The sequence below is a fragment of the Anser brachyrhynchus genome (assembly GCF_964034855.1).
Source record: "Anser brachyrhynchus genome assembly, chromosome: 3".
Classification (NCBI taxonomy): domain Eukaryota; kingdom Metazoa; phylum Chordata; class Aves; order Anseriformes; family Anatidae; genus Anser; species Anser brachyrhynchus.
In genome coordinates this window covers 11,204,674-11,227,806 of record NC_137696.1, presented here as the reverse complement: position 1 = coordinate 11,227,806, position 23,133 = coordinate 11,204,674, and the positions used below count along the sequence as shown (strand labels likewise).

Sequence of the window (23,133 nt, the reverse complement as noted above, 5' to 3'; positions counted from 1 at the left end):
TTCGTCTCATTGTTCAGAATATCCTCATGCATCTGTGACGCGTGGAATGCATTCACACTAACAGACTTACTATTGTCTTCCCTCAGAAGCTTTGTCGAGCAAAGACTGCATCACGGTTCCTGATAATTATATTGCTTAATTAATCAAGACAAAAAAAATTTGCAAATCATTGCCCGGTTGCCAAGCAGGGAGATAAAAAATGAAAACAATACAGGCTGAAGCAATATAACAAAAGTAACAGCTATCTGATCAGAAATTCTTATATAATGAAGCTATTAATGCTAAATCGGTTAATGTTAACATTGCTCCAGGTGTCTCTACTTAGATGCAAACAAAAAGGCTAACATTATGTATATAAAAGGCCAAATGTTGCCATGGATTCTGTAACCTGATAGAGAGGACAGCCTTTTCATTTGATTAGGGAATGCAATTTAAATACCAGGGACAGAAGCCAAACAACAGACATTTCTCTCTGCAAGCCTCTTTCATTCACCCTGGGGTCAGTAGCTGGTGAACAAAAGGTCAGCCACACTTGCCCTGGAAATGTCTGGATTAATTTTATTACATTGTAATGGTTTGTACTTTAAATGTAGGGATAACACTAAATTTCCAGTTAGCTATTATTCTTTCTGCCGGTTGGGTATTTTTGACTAATATACAAGATGACATAGCTGTTCTCGGGTTGATTCACAGAATTTTCAAGCATGTTCATAGAGCTAAACTCTGATTTTCCTTATGGAAGAATAAAAGCTAAAATGCCCAAGAAGTAAACCGCAGAGTTCACCATCAAGTGCAAATGAAAAAAAAAACACTCTTTCAAAACATTAAAAAAAAATAAAGTTTGAAATGTCTAGTCTGATTAATATATAATAGCTCCCATCGTTCACAACTCCAAAAATATCATATACAGCTGGTAAATGTCACCTAGTGAATGCATTTTTCCACAGCTGGTTATTTTCTTGGACAAATACTGTCCCTCATAAAAGGGAAATAGTACTTATCGCATGGATTACTCTCATAAAGTACATACTATATATATGCCAGACAAATATATATATACCAAAAAAACAAAATCCATTATTTGAAAAAAAAAATATATCTCAAAAGTTGGTTGTATGACAATTAATTAAATGGCAAACAATAAAACTCAAATACTTTGTCTGATATAAGGATATCCAAATGCCTATACCATCCCATTGAGTCACATTAGGATGAGGGTCTTGAAAACATGCGAGGTTATGCCCAGTGACATATGTACAACAGTTGATAATTCTTATGGGGTGAATCAGTAGCAAATGAGAAGCTTAAATATTTATGATTTTGCTTCTGTTGGCTCACGTTGGAAATTCATCATGATTTTAAGCTGTTTGTACAATAACTTCTATTGGTTTAGAAATCTGAAATATTTCTTTAGGCACTAAGCATAATATAACATGAATTAGTAGCCATTTCAATTGCTATTCACATTTCTATATTTAAAACAAAAACTCATTGCTCAGTATGCTTTTAAACTGAGGACAACCTATATATAGTATTTGCTGGGAGAAAAAAAACAAAACCCTATAACACTGAGCTTTATTTAAGCAACAAAACTGCTGGTCACATGTGCAGCACATATAATAGATCCAATACGGCAGTCAAAACATACCTCTGGTTTCTTCATTATCTCTATGAAAAACATGTGATTCTTCATTGGATAAATAACAATTAAAACATCTCCAAAATCTGTTGGTATAATGCCCCTGCGGTAGTTCCTGGTGTGTTCAGACCAGACGATGTGAACCTCATCATTTCCCAAGTGACGAAGCTGCAACAGCAAATTGGCTCTTTATTAATCAGAGTGATAACAACAGTTTATGAGGGGTCATGGCTTACAGATTGAATTATAATGCTCAATACTAGAAATATTTCATTACAGAAAAAAGTTAAAATATTCTTTTTCTCCAGTTGCTCATGAAAAGATCAGCTAAATAATTTGCTTCATTCAGAACACATTGTTATCTGATGGCTTAATTAAGTAATTATCAAATTAGCCATTAACATGGTATGTAAATGTACATTACCTACAATAATTTAAGGCAGAAATCTGAGTTACTAGAACAAAATGTTAGGCAGCAAATATCATATGCCAGTTACAATAATACAGCTGTCACAGAAATGTGAAATGCCTTGACTCTGGATGTCAAGAAACTTTCCATTGTGGACCGCTCTTTCTTTATTTACTATATTACAAATGTTTTCTTGAGGTCTCCATATCTGGTGAGGAAGACTCCTCTTTTGTTTGAAAATAGAAGCAAAATATTTTGGACAGTGTGAATTAGAGAAGAATGGGAAATACCGGGGAAGTTACTTTATTTGGAGCAGAGTCGCATAAAATATGGATCAATTATAAGTAGGACATACCCAAAATCCATCTAAAGATCTGTGTGTTTGCTTTGTTATATGGGAGGAACTGGAGGTGATCTAACAGATGGTAAAAAGTATTTGACAGTCATGTACAAGCTGTGCACAATAGTTTCAACTGTAAGCTTTAAAGTTAAAATTTAATCCACATGCAGAATGCCAGTCTAATGCATAAAGAGAGTTTAATTCCCACTTAAACCTTAAAAGACCACCACCCCTAGTTTGGTGCTAGCCCCTGAACAATGTGGACAATAGACCTAACAAAGAAGCTAAAATGTAGCTCTGCTTCCTGCATTGTCTCTGGAAAAAAAAAAAATCATTTGTAAATAATCTCTAGGGACCTCATGTTAGCTGGTGTTATACCAAAGAATATTCCCTCTTCAGAACCAGGTAGCATCTTTAAAAGTAAAGAATTTAAATCCTACAAGGTTGGTTGAGTGGCAAACTGTACCCTAGTTGTAAGAGAAACATGCAAAACTGTGAACCGTGACACAAATCAAAAAGTTAAAAATATGCTTTTTGCCTATACTTTGTACTCTAGCAGAGTAAAATGAAGCTACACTCGAAGTAGGATTGAGATTCTCAGTTTGTTTTAAATGAAATAAAAATACAGAGTTGTATTTTGTTTAAAGCTATTCATAAAAGCCATTTTTGAAGAAAATGCAGTCTGTGCTTACAAGAAATTCGGAAACATTAACAATACTAATACTAGAGCCTCTTACATGTAGAAAATCAGTATAAAAAACTGTTCTCATGGTCATCCTGACTTCTATTTTATTACTCAGTAAAAACAAAGTCACACCGAAGAAAACACTTATGCTGACAACATCACAGTGCAGACCAATACATACAAAGCTAGGTAGTAATTTAATCGAACAACAAAATCCTGACTTTGTTTTCACACTCGTATCTGAATAAGCAGACGCAGCTAGGTCGCCTCAGAAATGATTAGGGCAAGAGGTGAAGTTTGGTCTGACCATCTCTGCCTAAGTGCTGGGGCTTTGCATAGACCACGAGGATTTGGCATGGCCACTCCATGCCTGGCTGAAGTCGAGCTGCAATTCCTGCGGAAGCTGGGAAGCCAGGACCTGGCTCGCGGCAGCAGTGCTCAGAGCAGGCCAGGCACTGGGCTCGCAAGCCATGCCCCACATTTGCTCGGCGGAGCGGAGGCACCCAGCTCACCTTACAATGGAGTGAGTACAGGCACTCGCTCTGCGGCATGGAGAAAACCCTCAACAGCTTTACCAACCTCTTCTTAAAAAAAAAAAAAAAAAAAGGTAAATAAATATGAAAACAGACTTTTGCAAGGCTATGCAGTTGCCCTGTTGCATAGGGAAATGCAAACTGAAGACAGCTCACTTGTTTTACTACAAAAAGAAAACCAGGACGAAAAGGGTTGGTACTGCCTTTCCTCATGGTGCCTTGGGAATGGTACATGGCATAAACAGCTACAGAAACAGGATTCAAAATAGGTCCCAATGCTGCTAAGAGACCCTTTTTAATTCACAACAAATTTTTCTGCTAATAATCGAACACTTTTCGTACTGAAAAAATCCTCAAACGCTTTATACCTGTATCACACCTCAGAGAACAAAACTCAATAAACATGAAGTCAGCGCAACCTACACTTGTTTGAGACTGGAAGTGATGGCTCCAAGCCCAAAACCCTGCAAACATCAGTGTGATGATGAATTACTCTTTGCTATGAGTACCACCTCATCACATGCAGAGAACTGCTTTTAAAGAACAAGTTACTATCTTCTTTGGTTTTAAACCATACATTCCTAACCACTGCATTTATACAATGCAGTGCCACAAATGTACAATTGGCATCAACCAGAAGTATTTGTCCTTGCAAGATCATCCCAGCAATAAAAACCATCGCGATAATCTTATCAGTGGCAGCACACCAGCAGCGGCTTCCCGGGTCACTCACTCGCAGTGCTGGCTGTGGTGGCCTGGGCGCCCCAATGGACATCACTGAGGTTTGCTCCATGGGCCAGAGCCTGGGTGCACACTGGGCTCCCCATGCAGGTGGAAACACAGAAACAACTGCATCCAAAAGCCCGAAGCAGCCAAAGAGTATGAAGCAAATGCTAAAATCCTGGGGAACGAGGAGCAGCCTGAGCGCTCGAGTTTATTGCATCTGCGTGGCCCCTGCCCAAAGCTGGGCGTTGCGCCGTTGCTGGTGCCTTGGGTGCGCTGTCAGCCCGGGTGGCTGCAGCGCGTGGCGGCAAGGCAGTGCTCACAGCGCACACCTCGCGGCCTGACCCCTCTCCCTGCTAATTGCGTTACAGAGCCAGCTGGCTTCACAGAGGAGTCGTCTGTTTGACTGAAGAATTCCTGCTTGTGGGGAGGCATGGCTGCTACTTTCGCTAAGTAACAGTCGGGCCTGACATCCCCATTGTCTGGCTGACAGTGTGCCCATCCTAAAATCTAAGTTTTATTTGTAAATTAACCGAGAAACTTCCTGCCAGAACAGTGCTGCCTGGAGACTGATAATGTGTGCCTTTCATTCCCTTTCACTCTTACTGTATCACTGCCAATTTGTTTTTCTGCTGCTCGCCAGCCCTAGGCTATAAAAGCCTTGTAAGACATAAGTGCAATTATAGTCCTGGAGTCAAATGAATTGGACAAATCCAATAGCACAGCTCTGTCCCCACTTTGCAAACCCCTACAGCAGTTAGATTAGCTGCTAAAAATCTAATCTAGCTCTAGCTAACAAATTTCTGCAGCGAAGGAGCAAGAGTTCAGTATGGGGTTGCAAACAGATTTCTGAATTGAAAAAGTTCTACTATGACAATGGGGGGAGATGGAATAAATCACTTGAAAATTTTGCAGCCCATTTTTAAACTGTTAGATGCAATTTAGTTAGAACAAGAAAGGGGACTGCAGGATGCTGTTACTATGATTGATTTTCGTTCTTGCCACAAGACATCCAGACAAAAAAAAAAAATTAGAACCAATGATGCTGAACCCTACAGCAGCATGAGATATCAGTTGAATTTTGATTATTTCACAAGAAAGCATTTCTTTCAGGGCTATGTCTTATTTTGGAGTGGTTTGTTGCGTTTTATTGTGTTTGCGGAGGGGTTGTGTTTTGTTTATTTTGTGGTTTTTTTTTGAATGAACGATATAATATGTCAGCATATACTTCGTATAAAGGAATACAAAGTGCAGATTACTACTGTATGGCACAAAAATAAGGGGCCAAGCTCATGCTCAGTGGAAGTGCACTTATTCTTGTGAATTTATACCAGGAATGAATTTATCGTCTTGTGTTCAGTAAAAATAAAGAAACATCATAACATATTTAAATAAAATTATTGCATCTGCTAAATTCCCCAGCCCGCAGAATTTATGGCCTGCTGTACTACTTCCCTGGCCAGCAGGTGGTAAGACCTTCTGTTCAGCTCCAGAGTTTGCGAGCCAAACAAACTGGTATTGAATGCTTTCTGCCTGTCCAGAGGCAAAATAAGCAGGGAAGAAAACACAGAAATGACAAAGATTTAGGAGATAAGGGGGAGCTTAGAACCCAAATAGTATCCATGCAACCCTATCTGATGGAAGCATGAGGAAGGCAATAAAAAAAAGCTGTGACCCCCATCACACCCTGAAGGCAGCACAATGACATTTTCTCCTCCCAGCAATGTTGGTCTCTAACACCATATATTCCTTTTGCAGCAAAAATGGAAGTGAAGCAGGTACTAACTGACAAGATCGAAACCTTCCTTCCTCTCACAGCTGCTATGAAAAAGAAGAATTAACCAAAGAGGTAGTAGATAAATAATGATGTTTTTAACCATAAAACACCTGGATGTACAACCTCATTACTCTGAGGTGAGGACTTCAGCCCACCACGCGCTAACTGTTCAGTGAGTAAGTGGAATTATTAAAATACTCACAACGATGTTGAGGGCTGCCATGAACAAAGAAGAGGCTTTCACTGCTGGATGAATGACACACGACATTTTGTTTGAGCGTGGCTCTCTTAGCCAGGCATTGCATCGCTCGTAAGTGCAGTATCACCAGGTGGGGAAACAAATACATTTTCTTCTGCTTTAACAGTATGTCGCAGACAGGCACATGTTTCTTTTCAAGCATGTGCCAATTGTGGCCTGCACACAGAGGAGCTGCCAAAATCAACACGGGTCTGTGGCGGACTGAGGGATTTTTCTGCTAAAGCATCAATGCATTTGCCTTCATGTACCTCAGTGTAAGGCCTCCTTGCAGTTAAGATTCACAAGTGAAAAATCAAGAAATGGACACTTCAGAGTTTACATTTAGGGTGATAAGAGCTCTTAAACAAATATTGTCTTTAGAAATGGTTTGGATATACACTCAAATCACTGGTTTCAAATGAGGGCTCTTTCATCCATCAGCATTGCCAAAGAATTAGAGAATTATCTATCTTCCAGAATTTTATGGTGCTTCTGACATGTATCTTGCCCTCCACTGTTAGGTGTATTTACATGAAGTTTGTTAAGAAGTCTGTGCTAATTTGTACAGAAATACATGCTAAACCAACACATTACCAAACAGCTACGGCAAATCAAACAAAGCTTTTTTGTGCAGAAACACAGCATCACGGAAGACTGTGCAACCCCCTGTTTACAGCAGGACCAGCTCTCAAGCTCCATTAGGTTGCTCAGAACTTTGTCTTGCCTTACAGGAATACACAGTTTGATCCCTGCAGGGTTCCCATTCCTATAGTAGATTTAAGATTTTTTTTAAGTCTTAAAGCAATTACTATGAGGTATTTTCTGTGGATAATATGTACTGGAGCTGGCCTTATTTCCTAACACTTCCTGACCCAGAGACTGGCAACTACTAAATGCTTTTGCTTTTTGTTTCTCATGAAGAAGAAATTCTCCCAGAGTAAATTTAAGGAAGACAATTAAATAGAATAACCAGACTCTCTCCATGGCTGTGTTAATTACTAATACGTGTGGAAATTAGGGGAATTAGTAAAATAGACTGTTTGCATGTAAAGCCCATTTTTCCCTGCATGGTGGGCTCTGTCAAGACTGTGCTCTCTCCTTTCCCAGCTAATTTATTACTTATCGGCTAGACGAGATATATCACTGCCTTTGCTATGATTCCATAACATCCAGGAGCTATAACTTACAAGGGAAGATTAGACTAAATGACTACAATTTGTCCAGGAAAAGTAAGACCGTGAAAAGCATGGTAGCAGTTCTCAAACATGAATAGATCTGCTGCAAAATGATCTGTTCGTAGCCACCTGAGATAGGGTAAGAATAAATGGGCCTAAACTGAAATATTTCGGTGCTGGGTCGGGTCTTGTTCAACATCTTCATCGACGACCTTGATAAGGGAATAGTGTCTGCCCTCAGCAAGTACGCCAATGACACAAATCTGGGAGGAGTGGCTGACATGCCAGAAGGCTGTGCTGCCATTCAGCGAGACCTGGACCGGCTGGAGAGATGGGCAGGAAGAAACCAAATGAGGTTTAATAAGAGCAAGTGTAGAGTCCTGCACCTGGGAAGGAACAACTGGACGTATCAGTACAGGCTGGGGGACGACCCCTTGGAGAGGAGCTCTGAGGAGAAGGACCTGGGGGTCCTGGCGGACGACAGGTTGACCATGAGCTAGCAGTGTGCCCTGGTGGCCAAGAGGGCCAATGGCATCCTGGCGGGCATTAAAAAGAGCGTGGCCGGCATGTCAAGGGAGGTGATCCTCCCCCTCTACTCTGCCCTGGTCAGGTCTCACCTGGAGTACTGTGTCCAGTTCTGGGCTCCCTGGTACAAAAAGGACAGGGATCTCCTGGGAAGAGTCCAGCGGAGGGCCACAAAGATGATACGGGGCCCGGAGCATCTTCCCTGTGAAGAAAGGCTGAGAGACCTGGGTCTGTTCAGCCTGGAGAAAAGAAGACTTAGAGGGGATCTCATCAATGTGTATAAATACCTGAGGTGTGGGAGACAGAGGGATTTGGCCAACCTCTTTTCAGTGGTTTGTGGAGATAGGACAAGGGGTAATGGCCACAAGATAGAGCACAGGAAGTTCCGCACCAACACGCAAAAGAACTTCTTCACAGTGAGGGTGACGGAGCACTGGAACAGGCTGCCCAGGGAGGTTGTGGAGTCTCCTTCTCTGGAGATATTCAAGGACCGTCTGGACGCCTACCCGGGCAGCCTGCTCTAAGGAACCTGCTTTGGCAGGGGGATTGGACCCGATGATCTTTCGAGGTCCCTTCCAACCCCTTCAATTCTGTGATTCTGTGATTTTCTCATGGCACAAAGAGTAAGGCATTGGAGTATGTTGCTGAGGGAATCTATAAAGCATTCATCACGGGAGGTTTTTAACTAGCAGCTGGATAAACACTAGCGAGGAACAGTAAAACACAGATAGACCTACCTTGGTTCAGTGACAGAGACTATACAGCTTCTCAATACATATCACAGCACTACCACTCTACCCTAAAGTACTCCAATGACTCTTTTTTTCCCCGTAACTATGTAAATCCCCTAATAAGAAGATAATGAGTTGCATATTTGAAGACAAACATGTAATTTTGTTGATTTTTTTTTAAATGAGAGGCATTAGAAAAAAAAAAAAAGAGAGGATCCAGCTTTACTATTAAATGCTGGGCAAGTGTTTAGAAGTGGTAATCAGAAATTCCACCTTTTGCTTTTTCTAGAAAAAGCACATGCTATTTTGAAACTAACTGGAGAACAACTAAAATCATCTAGTGACATTTATAGACAGTTTTCAGAGCACAATAGTATCATATGGTAGACTGGATGGCTGTGGTAGCATTATCAATACACATTAACAACCTTGTAGGACAAGTTGCCAATCCTTATTAAAAAGGCAAATATTTGGTATGTACCTAAAATCTTCTTTGACTAAGCAGCAGTTAGCAAGCACCATAATCTCAAATCACTTCTTGTTAGTAAAGACAAATGATTAAGTATTGATACCAACAAAATTTTGGGCTGGGTTCTGGCCATCTTTGAAGCAGAGTCTGCTTGTCACAATTGTGAATGACTGGATAATGGTTTTAAATATCAGCTGGCTGCTTTTGGTACTATGCTTGTCACTTCTCTTTCACTTCTTTTCTTTTCTGTTACACACTGGACGATTCATCTGTAAGGTTTTATTATGCTGCATTTGGTTGTTTTGTTTTACCATACTACAGCAGTTTTGGCAGGCAGACAAATGAAATTATTGCTAATATTATTACTAATGGTGGTATTTGAGGCTACCATGGAAATGTTAATTGTGTTGCAGAATCCAGAATTTAGATGCCATTTAATTCAGATAATCTGGCTGCAGAGCACCATGTGGCACAGAAAAGATGGCCTGCTAGGACCAGTTAGCATGGTCTGTTTTCAGTGTAAACTTTAATTTAAGCACAAGACTACATCAAATGTTTTGAAATACACAGGAAATTATTTACCTTTTTGGTCAGTGAATCATCTGAATCTGACGGCATTCTTGTAGACACATGAAAAATGATTTCTACGGTAGAGGTAGCATAATAGGGTGCTGTTTGCCCAGTGCTGCCATTGCGCTGCAGGCCGCCCATAAATCCACCATGTGTTGAGAGATCAACCTAAGTGATTGAAAGTCATAATTAGAAGAACCAGTCTTTCTTAAAGACTGACAAATAACCCTACTTATTGATAAATCAAGACCTGGCAAGTTTGTTACCATCCCAGAGAAAGAGAAATCTTTCCATACAGGTTCGTGATCTTAGCGCTAGATCTGTTGGTTTCCCATTCCTGTATTTGACATTTACTGAAAGTAAACAACTCTTAACTAGGTACTGTATGATTATCTGCAAGGCTATTCTACCTTTCTATCAGCAACCTGCAGCAAGGAAACAAAAGCACTGTCATGCACAGCTGCTCTAAGGGTTACACATGGCTTAGCAAGCCCACGCAAAGCATACACAGTGAGAAATAAAGTGCTAAGAAAATATAACCAGTAAGGAAAACTTCAGAAGAAACTTAATTTTTTTTTACAAAAAGAAATATTTTAGAAGAAATTATTCAAAAAGATTGTTCAGGAAAAATGCCCCTCTGAAGACAAGCCTGTGTCCGAAAACTCCTGTGTTTTCCCAACTGCATCATTCTAACTAAGGATGCTACCTCTCCCTGTAGACCCTGTTTCACTTACATCCGTAGATGTGAAACACAGCTACTGTGTATTTTCAGAAAACCATAAATGTTCATGCCACTTAGGTTACTGACACACCATTTCACCAACGCAAACTAACACCAAATGTTTTTGCCTTCTGTACAGCAGTCCTTTGTTTGGGTAAGTGGTCTGACCATGTGAAGAGCTCAAAAGAGCTAAAATTAAGGTAAAAATTAAGCTACAGCTTTTAACGATGCAGAAAGCAGTAATGTCCATTGCAGCACCACTTATCCATCAGAAACAGGAAGGATGTGCAACAATAGTGATAATAAACTATAAAATTATATTAGAAGGGACTGTACTTTGTGCATGCCAAGCTAGTGACAGCAAACAAGTGAGTTAGAAGAACAAAGTGCTGTACGGTCTTCCTTGGATACGTGTGTACAGATCATCTAAGGCAGACCTGAAAATAGCATTTGCTCCAGGCCTAAGAGGTGACAGATATTTAAAAAAAAAAATTTAAGTACTTCATCCCATGCATGACTGCACAATGAATGAATGAGTGGTCTGATGGCTTTCCAGGCTGGACATTTTTAAGACTTGTCTCAGTTTCTTTCTTAGAGATACCCAACAGCTTTCACTGGTGGAAAGCACAGAAAGAATTCTTTCTTTAGCCACTCTGGCAAAAGATCTCAGGACCTTTGCCAGGGGACAGTCTGACCAATACTGCAGCCTGATGACGCTCAATGAAAACCACCCTAAGCATTCTTGTTCTCTTGGCTGAGCTAGGAATGGGTAGAAAAAAACTGACCAAAAGGCATAGAAAATACAGAGAGGGATATGAAGTAAGTAAAGGTTTTGAGAGTATAAAGACATGGGAACTTAAGGAATATGGGAAGCTTGACTTGTTTAAAATGATACAGTCCAGGGACACAACTGGCCTGAGGTTTCACATCCACTTTCATAGCAGTGTCTGCTATAGCAGGGAAAACGGAGACACACTTTATCCCAGCTTTGCATGGCTGTGTCACATATTAGCCTCAAAAGCATCATCTTTGTGTTCTGTAATACAACATTCTTGTTGTATTACATTCCTGCTTTCCTGTTTCTGCTAGCTAACACAAATCTAAAATAACCTACAATATATCCTAGCTTGTAGGAACAACACGAACACTTTGTTTTGTAACCTGCTAATTCAAATACACAGTTTCCACAGAAACTACTTTAATAATGATTAATAATATTTTAATATTAACAATATTTTAGATGTTTTTAGATTAAAGCTTTTTTCATGTTAGAAGGAAAGAGTACTTACATTACCCATCATATAACTCTGAAATTCTAAACAGTGCACTCTGACGATGCATATGTTAATGAACCTAGTTTATAAAGAAGGTAAAAACCTTCTAAAACATCTTATACAACATTCCACTGTTCCTGTTCAACCAGAAGTAGCATGTGGATTTATAGAATTCTGTTAAATTAAGTGATCTTCTAAGTACTGCTAAGCATTGCCATACATTAAAATTTATCTTTCTTTTTTGAGAATTTAAAAATATGCAGTTACATAAGCAGTTTATTTTCCATTTACCTATTTTAACTGGCTTACACTGATTTTTGTAGGTTTTCAAATCAAATATGTTAGTTTGCCTAAATTTGTGATTATTACCTCCCAACCCAGTCCAGCAACAAAATCTTCATATGCCTGGCTTCCCCTTGCATTGGACAGTATTGAGCATTTGTCCTCCTGTCCTTCTGCAATGTAAAACACTGCAATCTTGTGAGTTTCACGGCTGTAATTAGATATAACAAGAAACGAAAATTAAAAGAGGTTTTAGCTCAAATGATTCTTTAGATCACCTGCCCGCTGAAAACTATGGACAGATGACCTCCTTTTACTCTACATGTCTGTTCCTTTTATGCACACAAAGACATCACTTAAATTAGAAATATATGTGTTCACCATTTTTTTTTCCCCACATGGCAGAGATAGCGCAGTCTGGAGTGCAGAGCAGGGTATATTCTTTCTGTTCATCAGCAAAAGAACTGATGACCAAGTTCCACTTACAGGCTTTATCACACACATCTGTGCAACCTTGCTGAAGACGGTAAGATTGCACAGGTGTTAATGAGAACATAATTTGATCAACAGAATTTTAATTATGGGGTGATGATATATGAGAAAGAAAAAAGCATATATAGACTTTCAGCTCCCGGGCTGAATTTTACATGACTGATAGTTACAGTTGGCTCTTTAGAAAATGAGTGGATTGGGTATGAAAATTGTTGGGATGAAAGAAAATCAGAACTCTACAATACTGCAAACACTTTTCAAATAGCTATGTGCCAAGGAATGAAAATAAAACATAAAAACATAATATTCAGAAATCTATCCTGACACTACCTGCCTGTAAAAAAAAAAAAAAAAAGAATGGAGATTACCCCTTAAGTACCACTCTTGACAGAGGGATCATTCTGAAGAAAAGTCTTTTGAGTGAATCAGTGCAAGGTTACCAACAAATTTTGGAACTTCTTCCCTCCCCTCTCAAGTACAGAAATCGGGAAATGGGCTGTTGTGTCTTATTGTTTGCTATTTTGAATTCTATGTATATAGTGCCATTGAAAATAGCTTCTCCATTCAGTCTATGGAACTCTTCAGAAACAAACAACCCATTTCTCATACAAATATTTGTATTGCTAGCACATGCTTTTTTTTTTTTTGATGAGGCATTTATTCTTTAGAAACTGAGTTTATCCAGTGTGTTTAGTAAACATTACCTACCATTGGCGAGAATCCAGATTTTTCAGTTCTCTCAGTAATTTTGAATTTTTCTTAAGAAGATGAAAGCTTTTCCTACAAATATATTAAAAATAAAAAAAAGAAGAAGGAAAATGCAACACAAATAGACACAGCATTTTTTCATTCAAAATCCTAAGAGAAGTAATCCAACTAGCATGATTCAAACGACTACAATCAGACCCATAAGCAACTCAGATAATTTCAGACTAATGAGACTTGTTCGGACGACTGTAAGTCAAAAGAGCAGTGCTAGAGCAGGGAAGGGACAGTGGGTGGATCTTGATTCCTTTTCAAGGTCAGAAGCAACAAGAGTACTGTAAACATGTTCTGAACCCTCTGTTCCTACCTTCTATCCCAGGAGTTCATTCCCAAATCATTTAGCAACAGCCGACAGAAATAAAAGGACGCTTGAGGTTCAGCAGGACGTGGTTCTTCTTGACGGGCCACCTTCATACTGAAGCCTGAGCTGCATTTAAAAATATAGTCTTTTTCCTGGGCACTCTGCCTCATCAGGGCTTCGGTGATTGCATTCTCTTGTTCATAGCTCATACCAAAGGGTGGTGGCGATGGCTCATTCAGCTTCCGCTGGGGATGTAAAAGGCATTCAGGACTAGTGTTACCAATCTTCTCCAGCAACTCGTCAAGAGCATCTTCTCCTTCTTCCACCTGAGAAATGTCTTTCTGGGAACTGAACTGGTGCTCGGCGTTGCCTGAAATCACAAATGAGCTCGGAGTACTCTGCCGTGGAAGGCAGCCCTCCAAAGGTCCATATAATATTCTGCCATCCCAAGAGTACTTCCCAGAGATATCTCTGACAATTACCCTCACATCTGAGGGGGCTACTGCTGGCTCAGTGTCCTTCTTCTTTTCTGCAGGGATCTGGAGGTATGATATAAGAGTACTGTCATTAAACACAAAGAGCTGCAAGTTGGGGCTCCGGAAAACTTCTGATGACAGCTCAGAGGACTCCACATAGGAGTTGTCGTGATTCTCACTAAGGAGACTGTGGAGGATGGCAGGACCTCCGCTGAGTGGGTAGTGGCTCAAGTGGTTCACCAGATGAGTCATAACCATCCGTGCTGTTAAAGGTATTAATTCTAAGTTCCTTCTTCTTTTTTCTAAAACAATGAGTAAAGAGATTACAAATCAGTAAGAGCAGGAAGAGGTGATTATAAAGAGCATCTGCAATTTTTGGAAACACTTTGAAGCTTGCCTTATTTGTCCTCCAAATCATTCATTTTCAGTAAATCATTTACAAGCACTGCACAAGAAATTCTATGCACCACATGTTCTATGCAATTTCTTTGCATGTTCTTTGCAATTCTACGCGAAGTCAAACCAGAGATGCAACTGAAAAACAGTGCTTCTCCATCTTTAGCAGTCATTTGAGAACAGCATCATGGAAAAGTTCATTGCATCAGATGAGAGGAGATTTTCTGGATCCACAAGCCCCTCCCACATCGCAGGCAAATACATCACAGTTATCCCATGAACCAGTGGTGCTCTAGAGTTATGCTGTGCCTCCAGTTTTCCTACTGGAATGTTGTTCCAGAATTATCTCTCTCTTATAGCCAGAACTTTCTCATTGCCAGTCTAATTTTGTTCATATTCAGCTTAAACCAATTTTTATTTAGCTTATAGTTTTCCTCCTTCCTTGGCATTAATACTTTCAAATACACTTTCAGATAGCATGTATATCCCTTTTCAGCCTTCATTTTGTTAGACCTCAAAAGCCAAAATTCTTCAGCCTCCCCTCTTAAAAAGTCTCCTTATTCTTTACCTGAATTCCCTAGTAGTAAATCTTTGTGCCTGCTCCAGTTTGAATTAATCTTTTTTTTCAGAAACAATTAAACCAAAGCATTTGTAGAGCACTAACACACCCGAGATGACAAACACCTTGTTCTACCTAAAATGGCAAATGTACCTGACCACATAACTTTATCTTTCTGCTGTTCACAATATGTCCCTAATCAGCAAGAAATCTGTGTAAAATAGGTTTTTAGTTCTTTTTTTTTTAAACTGAAAACACATATACAAAAAAACAGGAAAACAAGCTGTAGTACAGTAGTACAGTACAAAAATAGTACAGTAACAAAACCTGAAAATACTATTTTAAAGCATCACTGCAAACCCAACAATAGCTCACACTACTTAATATTGCATCTTTACTTTGACTCTTCCGCAAAAATATATTAATGCATATTAATATATTATTTATAATATATGTAATCCATTGTTTTGAAAGTTTTTAACAAGTGTTTGAAATAAAAGTGGTCTCTAAGATAGAACACTCAAATTTAAATTACTTCATATGCTTGGATGCATACTTAAGGTGATTTTATGAAGTCTGTAACATGATGCAGCTAGATCCAAATAATCTTTTCACTTTTGACACAGGTAGGATTGTGAATCAGCAGGAACAGCATATTTATGCAGATTCATAATTTGGTTCAAATCACACATGTCCTTCCAAAATCACTCATAATAGGCAAATCATCTGTGACAATGGAGTCATTTCTACTGAAATATTCAAAAAGGCAGCTGCATGCTTCTGAAAGAAGCTTGATCTTAGTTGTTGAAATTCTCAATACCAAATTTTAAGTCATACCAAAGGCAAAAACAGATTCTCAGTCTATCCGATACCTGCAGAACTTTTACACTGTATGGCACCACAATGTCATTTTTCTTCTCCTGTGACAGTGCTAAAGAGCATTGTCAGCAAAAAATTGTCTTACAGAGGCAACAGCAATTCATAAAATAAATAAATAAATTAAAAACTTCAAGGAGTAATTGCTGCGTGCAGTGAGGATAAGCACATTTGCAAGGGAGAGATGTAACCTGGAAACTTTTGTTTCCTAGCTGCTGCATGTAGACATGCTGGTCCCCATCACTGTAAATTCTCTTACCCTCAGCAACAGTGAGCAGGTTGCCTAAATCTGTGACAGAGTGGCACTGTGCTGGCTCAGAGCTTGTGACACTTCCCAGTGGCAAGAAAGGGTCATAGTCACTAGACGAGAGATCTGCAAGACTCAGCACGTAATGGCTTTGCTGAGTATACGTACTGGAGCCATTCACACAGCAATGCAAAACCTGCAAGTTGACAAGCACAACACTGAAGGAGCAATGAAGTATACGGCAAAGTACCCACTTAAACAGCAAGGAGTGACCCACCATGATTTTACATTATGAAAACCAGCCCCTGCTACAAAAAAATCTGTCTAAATTCAGTTTTTAAAATAACTCTCTTTTTCATGACTTATTCTGTACTTTAACAGCTCACTTAAGGACTTACTTTGTATTTTAACACACCACTCCAAATAATTCAAATATTTCTGCCGAGATTTTCCCTGGCTTGTTGTTTCTCTTTTAACCCCCCTCTATGTTGCACATCTACCTCAAACTGCTTTTCTTCCTTTTCAAGATCCTTCACACTGATCTTATCCTCTCAATATTTTAAATTCTTCACGTCTCCTCTGTATGACTCTGCTCACACTTCACGTTCCTCTACAGCTTGATAAAAAATGTTTCTGTGACTACCAGAATCGGTAAAAGGCATCTTTAAACATCTAGATATAATAAATCATGTGCATTCCTCATACTCACTCTATAAATATAGTCCAGTAAAGGAGCTTTGGATGCATGTTGATCTTCCAGGACACCAGCAGACACTGGCTCCAGAAGCATTTTCATGGGTAATGCCATGCACCAATCCAACAAGCAAAGTAGCAGTGAAACTATAAACTAAACAGAAACATGTAACGCAGTATTTAGGTATTATCTATCAAATTCACACAAACTTAGAGGTACATTTTTAGAAGTTTAAAATAAGACTTTGGTTCAAAGCCACTTCATTTAATGACTAGTTCAAACAGCACAAAGAAAGACACTGCTCACTTCAGCAACAAACCTTTTTATCTGCTTCCACAGAGGAGTACTCAGCGCTTGGCAGAAGAAACGCAATAGTGGCCACAAGGATCTATGTTAAAAGAAACAGAATTCCAGAAAGACATTTAACTTCTTTCATTACAAAGACAGAGAACTAACTTCACTTGAACAGGGCATGAAAAAGGTTAAATTCTCTTAAGAGCATCTAACTGCTTTTGTAAATAAATGTCCAAGTGAAACAAAGTTTCACTGAGCACTTTAAAAATACATGACTACAAATGAGAAATACACACTGCTCCTAGGATTACAGCAAACCAGTCTCCTAACAATACTTGCAGAATAAAGAAAACATTAACAGAAAGCTATGGTTCCAGAGGTTAAGTAAGGAATTAGGGGAACTTTGCACACAATTTCCATAAAAATGTTTTAGAGAAACTGACATACTTCAGTAATTTTTCTGGACAGAGAGGATTCGTACTTCTGCAGCTTTTGCCAGTAAGAAACTAGCAGTTGAAGAACATCACAGGCTACCTGAGCTACCAATTTATTAGAAAACTGTAAAAGAAAAAAGGTAATTAAAAACCAAATAAAATATTTAGCTATCATACAATACAATTAGTTTTTCTACTTCTTAAATAATTTTACATCTATAAAAACAGTAAAAAATGTTAATGCCACAAAATCACACAGTCAGCATTAGGAAACAGCAGACAACATTATTGACATAATCCTAGTTTGGTCCACTGTGGTAGGGGTCTTTAGGTGCATAATCACATCTTATTTTTGCAAATATTTTGCACTTTTATATAGGATGTCACCTTGGCCCCACTGAAGAATTATGCATATACTCCTTGGCAACTTCATAGGAGCCATAAGAATCTGAACCACGCTCATTGGAGATAATGAGCTACTAATTACATGTAAAGGTTCAGAACCAGAAGGTATCTTTTAGAAGATGACCAATGTCATATCACTAATACTATGGAAAGACTCCCAAGCAACTTCTTGTCAGTGCTTTAAGCAATGAAAAGAAAAACCAGCACACTGCACTCCATATAACCAGCAACTGTTTCAAAAAATAAAATGTCTATCAATTACAGAGACCACCGCAGTACTACCTTTAGTGTCACACCTATGACATTGATTGCTTCCTTCACTTGGGGGTGATTTGTAGACTGTGTTAGTTCTTCACATATCCAAACTCCAAGGCCACAAATGGCTATGCATCTTTTTTAAAAGAAAAAAAAAAAGTCAGAAGTTTTAAAAGTATCTTGTCTTGTCTACACTTCATTCTTTCCAAATTTGCACTTTGGAAGGTAACCACTCCTCCACCAGACAGCAGCTATCACTGTACGGTAACACTAGACAGCTATTAATAAAGAGTCTCAAAGGAACTTGTCAATGACTTTTCATCAGTCAAACAAAAAAGTTAGAAATAAACCATCTAGTCCAGAACTGCAAAGATGTGATTTCTTCCAAATTTACTTTTAAGTAAATTCAAACAGAGCAGAATTTTTTAAGTTCTAGGCATTTAACCACAGCATATACCATCTTTGGAAACCAGGAATATTCCTTGAAATCAAAGAAAATAAAAGCAGACCCATGTAAAAACAAAAAGCAAACAGGGAGGAAAAAAAGCTATAAATGAAGATGTGCTCTCTTCTCCCTCACACAGTAGGTCTACATCTTCACAGCACAGAGTAGACCTCATCTCAACGCCAAAGTAAGGAACTCAACTCAACAGGGTCAAAAAATAAGGCAGGAGTAACAAATCAGCTGTACAAACACAGAAAAATATGTAGGGAGAAAGATTTTCCAATTTTCCCATTTTTAACTTTACTCAATATTTTACCTTGCAGCTTCACTTGGCTCCTCTGTAGCATTCTTCAATAAAATATTTATGAGGTAACACTAAAATGATAAAATAAATCAGAGTAAGTGTCCTTTTCATACATACACTTTATTTAAAGTTGTTTAATTTTGACATAGCTGTAAATGAAATGAGCTTTAAATCTCAGTCTATTCTTAAAGGACTTTAACTACTTTTTTTTTTTTTTTTACTATTCTTACTACAATTTTATTTCATCAAAAGAGGATTACTTACTGATTACATTTCAAGTATACAGACCCTTGCAGATAAAACTAACCAACTCAAAATCATGTACAGGCAGCAAGGTGGAAATCAATTCATTTTCAGAGTTGGCAGGTGTTTACTATGAGCGTTCAGCACTTGATAATACAAACTATGGCGTACAAACTTTAAGCAAGTTAGATTTTGATCAAAAAAATTCAACACCTTTTTTGATACAGAAAAAAAGACTTCTAAAATCTAGCCTGCTTTAACACTCCTCTGATGAGACTCTGGGGTGTGATAAAGAAATCGAGAATGAAAGCACAGCGCGTTAAAGGTTTTGCATTCTGTCCATTTTTACATTCTAAAGCCACACAAGGAATTCAGAGATTCCTCCCCAGTTTTACCTAATTTTCCACATTGGATCAGCATGGTGTCTCAAGTTCATTGAGGAGCAATAGAGGTTTGTACAAGGGCAACCATCTGAGCAGGTTTCGCCAGCTAGTGATGCTCTAGGTCACGCTTGTTGGGGTCTTTGTGGGAGGGTGTGCATGTGTGATTTTTCTTTTCAGTATTATTTTTTAAGGTCATTAAATTATAAAGTTTTCCACTGGGCAAAACAATTAATGTTGCAGGGTATTTCACTGAAGTTAACTCCTGGGGAAAGACCATTCATGTTAAGCTAATGGTTCTGTGTAAGAGTGGAATCTACTTGGCATGTTACTGTAATACCAGTAAGGCAGAAACTGTCTCCCCTCATGCACACCCCACATCTTTTAGAGGACAACCTAATATACATAGATGCAATGAATGGGCACTTTAAATAATACCACCTCCACTATTTAATGAATTGACGTGACAGGCATCTGGCTGGAAAACATAGCATTTGATCATAGCCAGTCCACTCTCCTTGAAAATAAAATGTAATTTGTACTATCTAAGCTTTGCTAATTTTATGGTGCACGTTAGGCAAAGCAGTGCTTATCAGGTAAGTACATATAATGTGTGCAGTTGTGGGATTTTGATGAGAAGGAGGGATTTATTATTTAAACAAAAAGTATACAGTAAAAATTAAGTGATTAAATAATAAAGATATGTTAGACTTACTAATTAAATGTGGCTTTACCTTTACATCTGCACTTCCCGCGATGATCTCACCAGCTTCTGAAATGGGCCGCAAGAGTGGGATTTCTTGGTAGATATTTGGAAAGCAAACAAGAGAACCAAGGATGGTATGAGCTTCTGAACGGGGAGCCTAATGAAACAAAAAGTAAACAAAAATATTTTCTTCATCAAGTTATGAAAATAACATAAGCTGTGAGGCTAGTGTATATTATTGCAAATACTAAAAGTGCTGTATTCACAATACAATGCAGAAAGTGTCCTGAGGAACATGTCCCGAGTAGCTTTTCCTTTAGAACTACTGCAAAATCAGCATTAAAGCAGTGACTAGCAAATGTTTGTTTGTCTGTGCTTTTTGCTGCTGTGTTTTTCTTTCTTCTGGTGCAGAACTCCTCCATCAGTGTGGATCTGGCACTGCTCATGCTTTTTCTGTAACACTGAAAATACACTGCACACTGTTTTATGCTTATAGGAGAAAAGAAAGGTGTTTTGCGGTTTTTTTTTAGAACTCTTTCCATGAAAAGTCAAGCTTTCACTTCTTATTAGCATTTTAAGATTTATCAGAGATCAGGCTGATCAGCTTTTTCAGAGATGCCACAAAATTGATGTCTGTATGCGCTGAGGGACAATGCAACCAGACTCGCTGTTTTGCTTCTGCTGAAAGCTGAGAGATCTGTGTCCCCGTGCACCACCGTCTGCTCAGAAGCACAGACGTCATGAGCAGCAATAAAAACATGTGGCCAGAATGGACCAAAAGGTCTCCCCTAAACTGCAGTTCCAACGCTTTCCTGTTTTTTTTCCAGGACTGTCATATTGTTACCCTTATTTTGGCATCCACCATTAATTTGCTGTTTCATTTTCCTTCATTAATTTAATGGTTTAGAATCCCATTTCTGTTAGTGTTGATACTTAGTAAAACGTTCTGCATTACCAAACAAGTTCCATACTTTCAATCAGTGAAATCAGCTCAGTGAAAAATGCTAACAAGATTCTGAAACCCAAGTCCTGCTTGTAGCGCACAAACACATGGCAGCATTGGTGAGGATATGATTTCTCACACTTTGGCCTTTTGATGAAACACCTCTGCAATACTAGTAGTCACCTTATCCCCCAGTATCACACATCAGCTGCCATGGTATCTGCCCCAAGAGCCCCGTTTCGCCTTGCACTAATGAGCCCACACCTGTTAGAGCGGAGACATCCCAAGCTTGTTAGCGAGCGGGCTCCCGTGGGCCGGGCACAGGGCATTGCCATACTCACCTCCAGCATGTCTGCACTCAGCACTCGGGCTGCCGCTGTAATGAAGTCTCCTATCAGCATCGTAAAGCCAGGTAGGCCCAGGAAGAAAAACCAAGGTGGGCAATGCTTTATGACAGTATTCAAGATATCCTGAAAAATGAAGATAAGTTACCTGTTTGAGTAAAAGGATGAGGAAAAAAAAAACCACCAAAACAACAACATGAGAGTTTGAGAGGATTTAACTTCGTAATTCACCAGTTCCCCACTCATCGAAGTGATGTTTCCCAGAGCCACAAGTGGTGTTGTCGCATAACAACTGCTGCTTTCTTCTGCAGGTACATTCAGTAAGAAAAGGGCATTTTGTATTTCAGTGACATTTGTACTCTAAAATTCCTATTAAAAAAACAAACACCCATGTCTCTTCATGTCTAAGTGTAAAATAACTGTTTGCTTGTGAAACAAGACTTTGGATAAAGAAAGACATCCAAATTGTTAATCAACTTAAGATGAAGTTTTACACCATCCCAAATGAGGTATCTCCTAAAACAGTATTACTCAGAATTCTGTAGCCGTAACAATAATGAAATGACACAAATTACTGTCGCCTTTCACCCAAAGGAGCTTGAAGCAGTACCTGACAGCAGGTAGCTTACACCTGTTAGGCTGCTCTAGCATATACAGGATTTTTCAACTACACTGGGCTGGTTGAGAAACAGTGATGTCAAATGCAAGAAGTGGTTGCACTCAGCACAGTAACAAAGATAAACCTATAGTAACTAGATTGTTACCATTCACTATTCTAAATAATTAAATAGCACGTCCAGATAAGCCTTGGGGGGAAAAAAAGATTAAAGACTTTTTGCTGAACTTTTAAAGAAAGTTTTCTTACTATTTTTTAAGAGGTTGCACTGTACTTGTAAGACTAGACCACCAGCCACAGCTTTGCTCTCATAATTACCCCATGACACAGACCATATTTGAGACAAGCATTTCAAATTTAATCCTTCCTCATGTTTCAATTCTTCACAGTCTCTTCAAATCAGAGAAAAGTTCCTGTATTGAAGTTAAGATTTTCCTTCTAGGACATTTCAGGAGGCTTATAATTAGGTTCAAAAGCTAAATTATCCTTACCTAGAGCATTACGTTTGCAGAAGAACATGCTAAAGTTATTTCTGTATTGAGTAGAAAATTATTTTTCTTCTCAATAAAATTTCAAAGAAAAATTGTTAAGGAAAACAATTGTCAGTGTCCACCTTTACTGCTTTTATGATGTGTGAAAGATGGTTTGAATGTAAATTTTAGACCGCAAATATGTCTTTATGCTCAATTTCTACATCAGAAGCTAGAGAAGTTAAACTGATTTTTTCTCTGTTTGAAGATATGCTTTAGCCACACTGGTATTTTCTCAATGCACTGCTCAACACCTGGGCAAAACCTATTTACTGTTCTACTGAAGTATTTACAGCAGTAACATCCTACAAAATAACAGTGTTATATATTTAAAATA

The 23,133-nt window shown here is 38.7% G+C and overlaps 1 protein-coding gene across 11 annotated transcripts in view; it reads right to left on the bottom strand.

Moving 5' to 3' along the window:
* RALGAPA2 (Ral GTPase activating protein catalytic subunit alpha 2) overlaps positions 1-23,133 on the bottom strand; it is a 136,329-nt gene that overhangs the window by 50,486 nt on the left and 62,710 nt on the right. For 7 of the 11 annotated variants that reach the window (XM_080584947.1, XM_080584950.1, XM_080584952.1 and 4 more), the window contains 14 exons: positions 21,648-21,776; positions 20,392-20,520; positions 19,047-19,105; positions 18,313-18,421; positions 17,639-17,749; positions 17,217-17,285; positions 16,913-17,050; positions 16,216-16,399; positions 13,656-14,427; positions 13,292-13,363; positions 12,179-12,302; positions 9,827-9,982; positions 8,137-8,283; positions 1,649-1,807 (listed from right to left, as the gene is read on the bottom strand). In XM_080584947.1, the coding sequence (XP_080441073.1) occupies positions 1,649-1,807; positions 8,137-8,283; positions 9,827-9,982; positions 12,179-12,302; positions 13,292-13,363; positions 13,656-14,427; positions 16,216-16,399; positions 16,913-17,050; positions 17,217-17,285; positions 17,639-17,749; positions 18,313-18,421; positions 19,047-19,105; positions 20,392-20,520; positions 21,648-21,776 (2,358 nt within the window). The remainder of the gene's footprint in view (positions 1-1,648; positions 1,808-8,136; positions 8,284-9,826; positions 9,983-12,178; positions 12,303-13,291; positions 13,364-13,655; positions 14,428-16,215; positions 16,400-16,912; positions 17,051-17,216; positions 17,286-17,638; positions 17,750-18,312; positions 18,422-19,046; positions 19,106-20,391; positions 20,521-21,647; positions 21,777-23,133) is intronic. The other 4 variants (XM_080584951.1, XM_080584956.1, XM_080584948.1 and 1 more) reach the window with 2 other exon arrangements.